Raw genomic sequence first — 15,343 nt, 5'->3', positions numbered from 1 at the left:
GGTAAGTTGTGAGCTATATAACTTGGAACATCCTTAAAACAGCATCCCCAGTAGTATAAGCAAACAACACAGCATTTCAGTTGTCTTTTGTATGTATGTACATGCTTACCCTAAGTAGGTAAATAGTAGGTAAATAGTATAATTTATTCTGGAATTTAAAACAGTTGTTCTCCCAGAAGTAGAAGAAGCACAAGGACTCTATATCTGTATTTTTTATTGATTTGAAGTTAAGAGGACCGACAGGTGAACAGTGGAGAATAACAGGTGTTCATGTTGTAAGCCATGTGTCAGGCACTGATCTAAGTACTTAATTTTATAAACTCATGCTAATGTTAAAAATTACCCACTGATATAGGTATTATTGTTCTTCCCATTTTACACACAAGAAAGCCAAGTACTGAGACTAAATTACATAATTTGCCCAATGTTGCACTACTAGTTAATAGCAAAGCTAGGATACATATTCAGGGCATCTGGCCCCTGTGTCTGATCCCTTAATCACCAAGTTTTGTCATCCTCCATGGAAAAAATATCTTGTAGAGTTGTTCTTTGTTTAGACTTTGGGGACCGAGACTCTTTTATTCTTAGCAAAATACAAGAATTCTTGCTCCCTTTGACATCAGCACGTTCCTTTTATTTTGTCATGCACTTCAAACCTATTACTCCCAACATAGTCAGAACAGCCCTATAATATTCAAGCATATTTATTACAGATGGTAATGGCATGATTTCAAAGAACAGAAAACATCACAACAAGCTCTTCGGATTGATTTAGACCAGGATAATTTTGAGAAACCACTCTGACACTGTAGTAGTTGACAATGTCATCTTTCTTATGTGGGTGTCAGCTTCTAAGTTATATGGCTTACAACTTACCATTTTGTTTTAGAAATCTATTCACTGTTGAAAACATCTTCTGAGTTAGACTTCTCTTACAGTGATCTTTTTGTGGTGTTTTTAAATGGGTATTTTCTTTTCTTTTTCTTTTTTATTATAGTGTTAAACTTGACACAAAAGTAGAAAATGTAATGACCTTACATGATTTATCCTAATCACCTGATCTTCTCAGATGGTATTTTGCAAATTCTTTTCAGCTCAGCAAGTTGATATCTCAGCTTCCATATTGCCAGGGTTAATAATGGAATGGTCTCTCTGTCTCTCAATCTGTCTCTTCCTCTTGAGATTCATTGTCTTTATTTGGCAAAAAAGTAATTTATGAAAGTCAATATACCTATGGGCAACATCATAATAGCCTTTGAATATGGTGACTTTAATTTTAAGGACTTTTAGTAGCTATTTCCAGAAAGGAATTAGTGTGAGTCTACATAGGGCTTTAAATTGACTCATTTAACTGAACTGGTCATTGAACTTATGAAAAGAATGGCTTGACTGAGTTTTATCAGTAAATTTGTGTAAAGTGATTTCTTAGAATTAACTGACATGCTGACTTGATTGTTTGCCCTTAGATACATCCATCTCTGAATGAAATATTTTCTAATTTTAGGGGGAAAAAACCTGTATTTTAAGATAGAAGAAATATTTTCATGTAGTTTAGGGTTGTACTTATTACAATGGGGCAGCAGTCACTGAGAAAATGCTTTGCCAACTCTATAGTCTGAGGTGGTCAATCTTAATATATAATAAATGCAGTATGTCCTAACTCCCTTTCACCTGATGTTACCTGTATATGCATTATATGCAACAAAATGAGGGGGTTTCTGTACATACAATTCTATCAGAATTTCTCTAACCCTAGGGAATGGAGTCTGACTTATGTATTTCCTCTAAAGAGAAAGAAATTATATATTTCCTCTAAAGAGAAAGAAAGAAAGAAAGAAAGAAAGAAAGAAAGAAAGAAAGAAAGAAAGTAGGGGAAGAGAAGAAAGAAAAGGGGAATAAAAGAGAGACAGAGAACCAACAAGAAATAACAGAAAAAAGACTAGATTATAATTTTTCTAGAAAAGTAATTCTCAACCCCTGGCTGCATATTAGAATACCCCAAGGAGTATTTGAGAAAGGAATTAGTGTGACTACATAGTACATGTACATACTACATACAAGGAGTATTGATGCCTGGTCCTCAAGCCCAGAGATTTTGATTCAGTTAGTTGTGGTAATTTTTCGTCATCAGGAGAAATGCTTAAATCACAATGGAGAGCTAGCTGAACTTGCAGTGATGGAGACATTCTTTACCCTGGGCTTCTTGATCTTATCACAAATCAAATGCAACTCAAATAACTTCTGAACTTGAGTGTGATAGTGGATTAAAGATGGGAATGAAGAATAAAGATCTAGCACATTCATTCATATTCATTCAACTGACCAACAAATATCTATGCGGTGCCTATTCAGCACTCTATTAAGAGTGGGGTTGCAGTGGCAAAGAAAACAATTAAAGAAGAATAATAGAGCCCTCTCTGAAATCTTCCTTGTGGGCCTCAAGTTTCAATCTATGTTAATGCCAAGATCAATTGGGTTGGTTGGATGAAAGAGACAGAGAGAATGAAATGACCATAAGGACCAGATTAGTCTACTAGTTAAATTCATTCATGGAATAAAAACATTTCGGTTCTTAATGGAACCCAAAAGATCATCTACTTTTGTTTTACAGATGAGTAATTTTAACCTTATAAGGGTTAATGACTACCCAATGATCATACAGTTTTTCAGGACAGAGCTGAAGAACCCAGATTGTTGACCTTATACAATGCTGTCTATGGTCAAGAAAAAACCTTCTCAGCAGATTTTTTTTTGATTCCCAGTTCCTAAAAGAAAACAGTCTCTTAGACAGAGCCTTTGAAAAAGAAAAAGACCAAGTTCTTCCCCTGTTGAGCTAATCCTAGTGTGAAATTAACTAGCAGCATTGCTAGTCAATTCCACATTGCTGCCCTGTTGGGAGAGAAACTAGGGAAAATGGAGAGTAGGTCTTGGTCTATTTCCTCCCTAACTGCAGTTGTTCTAAGGCCAAACACTGGGAATATTAGAAGGAGATAGCAAGGAAGGACTACTGTGTACATGGGGAGTGAGGATCTAAGAAAGGAAGAAGTAAAAATTAAGCCCAAAAGAAAAATTACAATGAAGAATTACATACTTTCCCACATCACCTTTGAGGGCTAATCTGTAAGATGGAAAGGGCATTCAGCAATCTTCCTGGTGATGAGGGAAATGCTGATCCACACTGTAAAAGAGAGTCCATTTTACACCTGTTTGTTGGAAATTTTAAGGAGGCTGACAATATCAAGTGTTGAAAGAGTGTGATCAACGGGATCTCTCATAAACAGCTGGTAGAAATGTGAGTTGATAAAGCCACTTCAGAAAGCTATTTGGCATTATCTATTAAAGTTGAATATCCACATACCCTATGACCTAGTAATTCCAATGCTAGATATAAACTCTCAACATGTGAACCTGGAGGCATTTGTAAATCTGTTCACGACAAAATTGTTGTAATAGAAAAAAGTCTGGAAGCAATCCAAATGTCTATTGACAGGAGAATGGATACAGTGTGATATATTGACTAAGTGGATATTACACTGCAGTCAAAACAAATAAACTGCCACTATACACACCAGTATGGGTGGATCTCAATAAAATCATGTTGGGTAAATTAAAAAGGTCACAGGAAATTACGTTTAGCATGGAGCCTCTTTTCAAAATAAAAATAACAAATATATAGGCGCACCTGAGTGGCTCAGTTAGTTGAGCGTTTGACTCTTGGTTTCGGCTCAGGTCATAATCTCACCATTCGTAGGATTGAGCACTGTGTGGGGCTCTGTGCTGGTGGCTCAGAGCTTGCTTGGGATTCTCTCTCTCCCTCTCTCTCTGCCCCTCCCCCCACTTGGGCTCATTTTCTCTCTCTCTCTGCCTCAAAATAAAGAAATAAAACTTTACAAAATAACATGTATAAATAATATGCTTTTTAGAAATGCATGTACTATTAAATCGTATTTTTAAAAAATCATGAGAATGGTAAGTACAAGATTCTAGATAAAGATAACTTTGGGTTGAGGACGGGCCATGGGATAGAAAAGTCCATACATACAGGAGTCTTTTGTCAATATTCTAGTTCGTGTGTTGGTGGTGGGTTCCCTGTATGTATTGCATTACATGAAGATCAACAGATCATTGGATTAATTATTTATCACAGTATAACAAATTATCCCATAACTGAGCAACTTAACACAATTAACATTTGTTATTTGACAAAGTTTTGAGAGTCAGGAATCTGCACGCATCTCAGTTGGGTGCTTTTGGTTCAGGGCCTCTCATGAGGTTAGAGTTAAGCTGTGAGTCACAGCTGCAGTAGGGAAACGTTGAAAAAAAAATTTTTTTTTAAATTAATATTAGAAGTGACACAACATCACTTCTGCTGGATACTGTTACCACACTGACCAACCCTAAGGCAATGTGCAAGAGGACCACAACAGGTGTGACCACCAGGAGGCAGGGACCACTGGGCACCATCTGGAGGCCGTCTACTGCCACAATACAATAAAAAGGTGCAACGCATGGACGAACGATAAAAGTGTGTCAAGGAGCAAGTATGTGCACTTGAGCTTGGAAAATAAATGAATAAATAAGTAAGTACATTCAGTTCTTTTTTTTTTTTTAATTTTTTTTTTTCAACGTTTATTTATCCTTGGGACAGAGAGAGACAGAGCATGAACGGGGGAGGGGCAGAGAGAGAGGGAGACACAGAATCGGAAACAGGCTCCAGGCTCCGAGCCATCAGCCCAGAGCCCGACGCGGGGCTCGAACTCACGGACCGCGAGATCGTGACCTGGCTGAAGTCGGACGCTTAACCGACTGCGCCACCCAGGCGCCCCAGTACATTCAGTTCTGAAGACAACAAGATACAGGGCAAAGAGTGAGATGAGTTGGAGCTTTAATTCTACCTCTGTCACTTTCTAGCTTTATGACTTTGGGCAAGTCATTTGACTTGCTTCCGTTAAATTTTTTTTTTTTTTTGGGGGGGGGGCGCCTGGGTGGCGCAGTCGGTTAAGCGTCCGACTTCAGCCAGGTCACGATCTCGCGGTCCGTGAGTTCGAGCCCCGCGTCGGGCTCTGGGCTGATGGCTCGGAGCCTGGAGCCTGTTTCCGATTCTGTGTCTCCCTCTCTCTCTGCCCCTCCCCCGTTCATGCTCTGCCTCTCTCTGTCCCAAAGATAAATAAACGTTGAAAAAAAAAAATTTTTTTTTAAAAAAAACTTTTTTTTTTTTTTACATTTACTTATTTTTGAGAGACAGAGACAGAGAGTGAGTGGGGGAGGGGCAGAGAGAGAGAGAGAGAGACAGAATCCGAAGCAGGCTCCAGGCTCCGAGCTGTCAGCACAGAGCCCGAGGAGGGGCTCAAAATCACAAACTGTGAGATCATGACCTGAGCTGAAGTCGGATGCTGAACCAACTGAGCCACCCAGGCGCTCCTGACTTGCTTCCATTTTTAAAAAGGAATAAGGATATTCGGTTGAGTCGGTTGAGCATCTGGCTCTTGATTTTGGTACAGGTCATAATTCCAGGGTTGTAGAACTGAGCACCACATCAGGCTCCCTGCTGAGTGTGGAGGGTGCTTAAGATCCTCTCTCTCTCTCCCTCTGCTCCTCTCCCCTGCTCACACTCTCTCTCTCCAAAATAAATAAATAAATTAATTAAAAAATTAATGAGGATATTTACTTTCTTTTAAAAATATTTTATTACAAAAATATTCATACATATACAAAATAGTGTAATAAATGCCATATACTCATTATCCAGAATCAACAACTTTGTAGATTTTAGCATACTTGCTTTTATCTATTTGTTTCCCTCCAGAAGTGTCTTAAAGAGAATTCTTGAGACTGTATTATTTCATTCCTATATACTTTAGCATACATTACTTTAAAATATAGAAATTTTCTAACAGACACACACATAAGGTCAATAATTCCTTTGTAATATCTAATATACCAGAACTATAATTCAAATTTCTTTAGTTGTTTCCTAATTTACTTTGTACACTTGGTTTGTTAGAATCAAGATCCAGGGGCGCCTGGGTGGCGCAGTCGGTTAAGCGTCCGACTTCAGCCAGGTCATGATCTCGCGGTCCGTGAGTTCGAGCCCCGCGTCAGGCTCTGGGCTGATGGCTCAGAGCCTGGAGCCTGCTTCCGATTCTGTGTCTCCCTCTCTCTCTGCCCCTCCCCTGTTCATGCTCTGTCTCTCTCTGTCCCAAAAATAAATAAACGTTGAAAAAAAAATTAAAAAAAAAAAAAAAAAAAAGAATCAAGATCCAAATCAGGTCCACACATTTCACTTGGTTTGTTATGCCTCTCAAAATCTCAGTCTACAGGAGTCCTTTCCCGCATCTCATCTTAGCCCCTTCTCTTGTTGAAGGAACCCAGTCAGCTGGCTGTAGAATATCTGACATGCTAGATTGGTCTGTTTGTTTCCTTGTGAAGCTCTTTAACTTGTTCCACTCCCTCTGATGTTTCTAGAAAACTGGAAGTTAGACCTACAGGCTTGATGAGATTTAGATTCCACCTTTTGGGCAAAAATATTTCCTAGATGGTGCTGTATACTTCACAATGCCTGCCCAGTTGTGCAGAAGCCCACGTCTAGCCATGTTGATTGGTGAGTGGTTGCCAGTGGGGTCTCCGTGCACCACCATTGTTTCTCATCAACCTTGCGTTTTTAGTGATTGTTGCCTGAATAGGTTATTTCATAAGCAATCACAATATGGTGATTTCTTTTTTTTTTTTTATGTTTATTTTTGAAAGAGAGAGAGACAAAATGAGAGCAGGGGAGGGGCAGAGAGAGACAGGGGGCAGAGGATCTGAAGCAGGCTCCAGGCTCTGAGCTGTCAGCACAGAGCCCCATGTGGGCCCCAAACCCATGAACTGCAAGATCATGACCTGAGCCGAAGTCGGGTGCTTAAGGGACTGAGCCACTCGGGCGCCCCTATATGGTGATTTCTTAAATCTATCCTTTCTTCCTCTCTTATCAGATGGAATTAGGTTATAAAGAACTTTCCCTCATCAGCCTGGACTATTCCTGGTTTCTTCCCTGTGTCACATCAGTCCACCTCTCGCTGCAGCCATTGCCAAAGCAACCAGCTTCCTGCAGGTGTAACCTGCCAGCACTTCTCCACATACGCATGCATGTCACATTCTGTCCCCCAGGTCCTCTAACTCCATGAGGGTGGGATATCTGCCTGGCAGCCACATGACAGCCTAGAAATGTGAGGGGAATAATGCCCCAAGGGGGAAATTTGGACCAATAGGAGTTGGGAGCTGGTCAACTGCTCCTCTCTTGCATCAGGCTAACAATTATGAAGTATATTCTACATGACAACTCAGAGTCCCAGAAGGCTCAAAGCCTCATCGCCCACAGTGGTGACTAACTCGAAGACATCCTTGTATTGACCTCCTCTGATTCACTCTCCCTGGTCATCCACTGCTGCTTCCTGAGATTGCTATCCAAAATAAACCACCTAAAAGTAAGCTCTTGTTTCAGGTTCAGCTTTCAAGGGGGCTAAACCAGATTAAAACACCACTAAATATAATTCATAAAGGAAGGCAGGATAAGTGTTCAATTCTTTCATGATATTGATAATATTCAGAGTATTGCCCTAATTACGTCTAATAATGAACTCAAGGATTTATATGTCATCAATGAATTACAATCAGTTGTAGTTCTTACCTGATTTTGATGCTCAGATTGACCCCTTTTCAGCTAGCGGGAGCTCCTTTATGCTGATCCCTTTGTTCCATTGACCTGACCCATTAGACTTTATAATAGATTCCCTGATTTCTGGCACAACAGGGTGTCCCAAGCTCATCATGCACATTTCTTGCCCCAGACCTGAAATCTGCCATTCTTCTAAAGGACTCAGCCCTTTTAAAAGGGAATGCTGTTTTGGAAGTATGATATGAATGCTAAAGGTACTCGTTGCTATAGGATTATCGTTATTTCCTGGTCTTTTCAAGGGACAAAACAAATAAATGATTCTCCTCCCCACCCTTTCCCCCCATAAATGTAAAAACTTCTTTTTCTTTTTAAAAAAATTTTTTAGTCTTTATTTATTTTTGAGAGAGAGAGAGAGAGAGAGAGAAGGAGAGAGGTGGGGAGGGGGGACGAACAGAGAGAGAGGGAGACACAGAATCTGAAGCAGGTTCCAGGCTCCAAGTTGTCATCACAGAGAACTCAAGAACTGCGAGTTCATGACTTGAGCTGAAGTCAGATGCTCAACCGACTGAACCACCCAGGCGCCTGTATAAACTTTTCTTATTGGCCCATAAGAAATATTTTTGAAAAGGACAAGTTTTAAGTTCTTGCTACTTCCAATTTAACTTTAATTTTACATGGATTCTACTTACTCATCATTCCTAACAACTCTAACATTTGCTTCTACCTATAACATATAAGAATAGTTTGAAGGAAATAATATCTATATTTCTATTAGCAATAAGACTACTGATTGAAGTTTAAGATTTCTTTGTAGGTTTATTTATCCTGAGAACATATTCCACTATAAGTGCACTATAAAAACACTACTTTCTAAAATCATTTAATTATTTACTTGATGTGGTTATGTCACCAACTTAATATACATTTAGATCATTTGCTTCAGTTTGTTTTCAAATTTTAGGAATTACATTTTTCTTTAAAATTTAAAATTATTTTGTATATGTCAAATATATACAGGATTAAAATTTTTTTAATGTTTATTTTTGAGAGAGAATGAGAGAGAGAGAGAGCCTTGGAGCAGGGGAGGGGCAGAGAGAGAGGGAGACACAGAATCTGAAGCAGGCTCCAGGCTCCGCACTGTCAACAGTGCCTGATATGGGGCTCAAACTCACAAACTGTGAGATCACTACCTGAGCCAAAGTCAGAAGCTTAACCAACTGAGCCACCCAGGCACCCCTATATATGATTTTAAATTCAAAACTATACAGTCAAGGTATGTAAAGAGTAGTCTGTTTCATGCCTGTCCCTTCTGTTTCTTCCCAGCCCAAATACATATGCAAATGTACATTCATCTCGCGCACCTATCTTACAGAAAAAAGAACACTATGTTGTTCTGCATCTTGGTTTGTTTTTTGTTGCTATTGTTGTTTTAAAGCTAACCCATATTCTGGAGCTCATGTTACATCAGTGTAGAGATGGCCTTCGTTCTTTTTCAGAGTTACACAGTGTATTTCATTACATGGATTTATTCCAGTTTATTCAACCACTCCCCTACTTGTGGTTGTTTGGTTTGTTTCCAATCTTGCTATTGCAAATAATACTGCAATAAAATTGTGCATGTTATTTTGTATTTTGGAAAGGGTTCCTAGAACTGGGATTTCTGGGTCAAAGGATAAATGCATATGTAATTTTTCTAGGGATTATCAAATTCCCTTCCATAGATGCTGTGAAACTATTTTATAACCTCACTGGCGATATGTGCTGTCTCTACAGCCTGCAGCCCACTAGATAGTCAAATTTTGGGGTTGCTGCTAGTCTGATTACTCGCCTCCTTTTATCATCCTGCCCCATAATACACCACAATGCTTTTCAACTGCTTTGGAAAGCACTCTCTTGGCATAAACAATAAGTGACTGTGTTGAGGGTGGTAGAAGAAGGGTGACTGCAGTGTCCCTATCTATTCCCACTCACCTAATCATAGAAATGGCCAAAGCCCAAAGCATACACCATCCTTGCTAAGACCTTGTACTTTCAAAGGCTGGTTTAGGTTTCCAGCCAAAGAAAAGGACATCAAATATAATTTCACTTGTTTCTAAGGTCAGCAGAAGGCAGAGAGGACTGGTACTTTACCAATTTCAGGATTCTGAGAAAGGTGTAGGAGGAACCATGACCATCTTTTGCCACCTTGCTAAACAACCCCCAAGTTCCAAGGAGTTGGAGAAGTCCCTGTGTATGGCAGGAAGTTTCCACAGATTGTGGAGTGACCACTTTAACTTGCAGGACTACTCATACCTGGGACTTCTTTTTTGCTGCTTTGTAGGAGTAAATGTCATCAATGGCCCTTGTTTGTTTTGGTTTGGTTTTTTGTTTTTTTTCCAGCATCTCCCATTTTCCTATATTCTCATGGCTGATTCTGCCCCCAAGGGACAATGTCCAGAGACACATCGGGTTGTCACAACTTCGAGAGGGGTACTGCGGGCTTATAGTGAGTAGAGACCAGGGATGATGCTAAACATCCTACCATGCACAGAAGAGCCCTCCTCCCCATAACAGAGAATCCCATGCCCCCAAATGTCAATAGTACCAAAGTTGAGAAATCTGCAAAATGAGTATTACCAGTGGCAGAGGAAGGTCAGAATCACAGATATTTCTTCCTCTGCTCCTCCAAAAGCCAGTAGCAATTCAGAAATCTCTTTAGTCAGAAAGACTCAAAGGAGTTATATATTTATCTGGAAGATTAAAGAATAAATACCACTTTAACCTTCTAAAAACTGATTATCATTAGGTATAGTGCAACCTTTTAACTATAAGTATAAAGGAAAGTGCTGATTATTTAAAGTAAATGGGACCAAGAGTCCCATGAATAATCAAAAACTTGGTTAATAGAGTATGACCAGAGAATAATGCATTTGGCTTCTGTGGAAAAATTAAAGTACATGCTGTGAATTGGTATTAAGGAAATTGCATGAAAAGTTAGTCTTAAGGTTCTATGATTCGGAAGAAACAGCCTCAGGTGCACAATCTATTGCATTCAGTCTTTATCTCTCTTCATTTTTTCGTGACTTCTTTCACCTTGGATAACCCAGAAGCTCAGGCCTTGGAACTTTTTGAAACGGTAAGGTATCTCACTCTCCACATTTATTTTCATCTAGAACAGAGCTGAATTTTATTGCCAGGAGTTTGTTATCTCTTCCACAGGAATTATTTTGAACTTCAGCTTGCCTTACTTATTTTGCGGGTGTAGACTGTGTTTAACACTTACAAGCACAATTCACTTGATCTAAAATGTATCCCTGAAAAGTTATGCCTAAATTGAATTTTTGGAAATAAAATCAGATTTTTAAATCACAAAGAATAATTGCTACTTAAAGGGAGTCTGAAGCTAATTTGTAGAGAAAAGCATCTTTTTGCAAAGTGAATAATTACTTTAGTTTGCCTTTTTTAAAATCTGAATTTTTACATGTAGCCAGAATCTAGTCCAGTACTGTGCAAGATACTAATTTTAAAAATATCGATCATGAATTTGAAAGGATTTTGAAAGTTGGAGGTTTTACAAGTTTTTTTAAAGATTTATTTAGTTTTAGAGAGAGAGAGACAGAGCAAGAGGGGTAAGGGTAGAGAGAGAGAGGGAGAGAGAGAATCCCAAGCAGGCTTTGTGCCGTTAGCACAGGGCCGGATGTGGGGCTCTAACCCGTGGATAGTGAGATCATGACCTGAGCCAAAACCCAAGTCGTATGCTTAACCAGCTGAGCCATACAGGCATCCCTAAAAGCATTTTTTAAGAGAGTAAAACTGGGTAATATATTCTTCATTATTAGCAGGAGTTTTGTAACACTTGTTTTGGGTGATGTGACAAGGGGCAGGACGCTAGACATACCTGAACAAAGAAAAGGTAGCATTACCTAAAGGATAACCACATCGACTGCCTCCCCTCAGCAATGAAGAGAGAAGCATGGTTGGTAGTTTGTTACTTTGTGTAATGCTGTGGTTAAGAGCATGGATTCAGAAACCTGACTGGCTGAGATAACATCCCTGTCTAGTGTGGCCTTAGACAATTCACAGAGTCTGGATGTGCCTGTTTTCTCACCGAAACGTGGAGAATACGAACACTACTTAATAGAGTTGTTTTGAGCATTCAATGAGCGAATACGTGAGCTGTAAGTGAAAAGCACTAGGGCCAGTAATAGTTTTGAATCCTGGATGGTGAACGTTGCTTCCTTCGGGTGAGAAAGGCGAGAGGCTGGGCGTGGGCCTCTGCACCCTTGTGGAGGCATGGCTGCTTCTGCCTGGGTCATACACAGGGGGAAACCGAGGCTCAGCGAGGAGGCTGGTGATTAGGCAAGGATCGAGGACATTCCTTGGGAAAAAGAACCCTTTCTGCCAGGCCACGCCACCTTCTGTCTGGTTGGGAACTGAGGGCGAAAAGGGCTCAGCCGCGCGCCTTCACTTTGCGCCTCGCGGCGGGTAGCTCCAAAAGCCCCGCCGGCCTAGGGGCCCTCCCTCCTGCCCTTCCACTACCACTGCCAGGGGCTGGGGGCGGACAGCTGCGAGAGGCTTCCGAGAGGGGCCGGCACCCCCGCCCGAGGCCCCTCCTTCCGGGAGGGCTGGGAGCCGCGAAAAGAGACTTGGTAGACACCGACCCTCGCTCATAACACAAATATTCACGTGTGCCCTCTCTGTGCTGGGAATTGGGCACGCCCTGGTGAATCAGACTCCGCCCCCGCTCCGGGCGTTGGAGCACCACACAGCAGCCCCCCACGCCCCACCCCAATCCAGGACAACCTAAATCCTTCAACCTTGGGTGAGGAAGGGTGTGGGAGGAGCCTAAACTTTCGCCCTACCCCTCTTCTTCCGCGTTTCACTACCAAGGCCCCCTCCCTTCTGGGGGCGTTCACGACTGTGTCGTAAAGTAGGGACCATTCTTTGCTCCCGAACAGCCCGCCTCGCTGTCTTTACGACAGGCCGTATTCCACGCCTCCAACATGGCGTCCCCCATTTAAGAAGCGGCAGTAGTTTCTACTCAGGTGGCCAGGGGCAGTGCTGAGCTTGGGCTGTTGTGTGTGTAGCCTGAAGTGCTGAAAGCTGTAGTTAAAAGTTCGTTTCTAGTCACGGTTCCAGGAACTCTCCCTTCTTTCAGGGTCAGGAGTTGCCGGTTCCTTCTAGTTCCTGCAAGTTCTTCCTCTGCCCCTGGTTTGTTCCCTGCGCCACCTCCGGACACCCCCCAAATCCCTGACACTCCCAGACTCAAACTATGAGCTTTCGGCGGCTGCTGTTGCGCTTACCCCGTTATCTCGGGGTCTCGGGTTCCCCGCGACGCTTGTGGTGGTCCCCGTTCCTCGATACCATCTCTTCGGTGGGCTCCTGGCGTGGTCAGTCCTCCAGGTCCCCGGCCCACTGGAACCAAGTAGTGTCAGAGGCGGAGAAGATCGTGGGCTATCCCACGTCCTTCATGAGCCTCCGCTGCCTGCTCAGCGACGAACTCAGCAACATCGCTATGCAGGTGCGGAAGTTGGTGGGGACTCAACACCCTCTGCTTACCACGGCCAGGTGAGCTACTCCCTCTCCTCCTGACGCACTCCCACCCACTGGAGTTCTTTTTCCTGGCCGATGCACCCTTCCTGCCTCGCTCAGCCTGGCTCTCTGCTCATTTCTTTTTACCCCTTCCTTTCCTCAGACCTGTTAAGGCATTTGGTGTTTTATCTCCTCTAGTCCACTCATCGTAACTTTCTTCCTCCTTTTGCTCATATGAGCGGATAAGTGGTTTTCTTACTTTTTTAGTGTTTTTGCTTCTTAATTATTCAGGGTAAAGATGCCTCAGTGAATTATGGAGAAATCGAGTAAGGATGTGGGTTTGAGTCACTTTTCTAGGAATGGTCTTTTAAAAGCGGGATAGGTTGATTCTCGGTTCCGCGCTGTTCAAGAGGTCGCCTCCAGAAAGAATGGGGAGGAGGAGATATGCTGAAGGTAGAGAGTTCTTTCTAGGGAATGTCCCAGACTTAAGGTAGGATTTTATTCACTCAGGAGTCACGATCCTCTTGGGATTTTTATCAGTTATGCTGGACTACTACTGTGAAACTTGCTATTAGGATGTTAAGACCACAACTTTTGCCTCCAGTAGAAACAAACAAAAACCTTTTTTTATTTGTAAATAATTTCAAACATACTGAAAAGTTGCAAGAATAAAAATAGTACGAAGAACACATCTGTATACCTTTTAATCAAATTCATCTATACATATATACACAATATTTACATGTATATGTAAAACACATATATGTCTAGTGAATCATTTGAGAGTAGATTGCATTCATCATGATCCTTTACACCTAAATACTTAACCGTGTATTTCCTAAGCATTGGAATATTCTTTACATTATTTAAACACATTTCATATTGATACAATACTTTTATTTAATCTACCATTGATATTCCAGTTTTGCTAATTGACCCAGTAATGTCCTTTATAGCTTTTTTCTCTAGTACAGGAACTAGCCTAGCCTCACATATTACAGTTAGTTGTCATGTCTCTTGAGACTCCTTCTGTTGAGAACATTTCCACAGTTCTTTGCTTTTGTGAGTAAAGCAGTAGTTCTTAAATGGGGCAGTTTTGCCTGCTAGAGAACATTTGGCAATATATGGAGATGTCGTAACTGGGGCATGCTACTGACATTTAGTGGGTAGAAGTCAGAGATGCTGTTGAACACCCTGCAATTCCCAGAACAGTCCCCACCATGAAGAATTATGTGTCCCCCAGTGTCAATAGTACCAAAGTGGAGAAGCCTTAGACAAAAATATCTTTTCCTATTTTCTTTTATTAAATTAAAGTTTTATTTTGAGGTAATTATAGATTCACCTGCTGTTGGGAGAAATAATACAGAGAGATCCAATGTATGTTTTACCCAGTTTTCCCAATAGTAACATCTTGTACAACTGTAGTACAATATCAGAAGTAGATTAATGGCATTGATATAGTCAAGATGGAGAACATTTCTGTCACTAGAAGGATCCCTTACGTTGCCCTTTTATAACTACTCCCACTTCCCTTGCCTTCCCCCTTGCTATAATTTTTTATGAGACACCTGTCATTTCTTTGTCACTACAAAAGTTACTGAATAGCTGTAATAAAGTGATTTTATTTGTTGGCATTATCTCCAGTGCTCAGGAATGTCATTTTATGTCTGCGCTAAACTTGTCCTATAGATGGAATATTAATTTTGCAGAGATTTTAGATGCTATACACTCAAAACACACACGCACACTTACATGTTTTACAGCTTAATAATTAAAGTATTGAGCTTTCCATCCAGTTTTAAAACTGTACTTATGAATCCTTTTGAAACTGTACTTCCCAGTCCATGCCCTGAGCCCCAGGGTACTGGATTTTGTGTTTATTTTCCTTGTTAAAAATTGTATCAGTGCTCCTCTAAATAATACCATGTTAAATTTTGCTCACTTTTGAAATTTATAAATATGATAGTTTGTTGCATGGAGTCTGCTATGTGTAGTTTTTTATTCATAATTGTTCCTAAGATTCATCCATTTCATGTTTAATTGTACTTCATTAGTTTTTCACTGGTGTATGAAATCCTATCATGTGAATATGCCACAGTCTTCTTTCAATCAGCATTTGGGTGGTTTGCATTTTTGTTATGAAAAATGCTGCTGTGAATGTATTTGCACATGTCT

General features: G+C 40.8%; 1 protein-coding gene across 2 annotated transcripts in view; it reads left to right on the top strand.

The window, feature by feature from the left end:
• Positions 1–12,646: 12,646 nt before the first annotated feature.
• The window catches only part of PDSS2 (decaprenyl diphosphate synthase subunit 2), a 261,793-nt gene continuing 259,096 nt past the window's right edge, over positions 12,647–15,343 (top strand). For both annotated transcript variants that reach the window (XM_047859026.1, XM_047859027.1), the window contains exon 1: positions 12,647–13,204. In XM_047859026.1, the coding sequence (XP_047714982.1) occupies positions 12,909–13,204 (296 nt within the window). In that variant the 5' untranslated portion in view covers positions 12,647–12,908. The remainder of the gene's footprint in view (positions 13,205–15,343) is intronic.

The sequence above is a fragment of the Prionailurus viverrinus genome, chromosome B2 (assembly GCF_022837055.1).
Source record: "Prionailurus viverrinus isolate Anna chromosome B2, UM_Priviv_1.0, whole genome shotgun sequence".
Lineage (NCBI taxonomy): Eukaryota > Metazoa > Chordata > Mammalia > Carnivora > Felidae > Prionailurus > Prionailurus viverrinus.
Note: the sequence above shows the minus strand (reverse complement) of the source record. Positions and strands in the feature narration are given on the sequence as shown.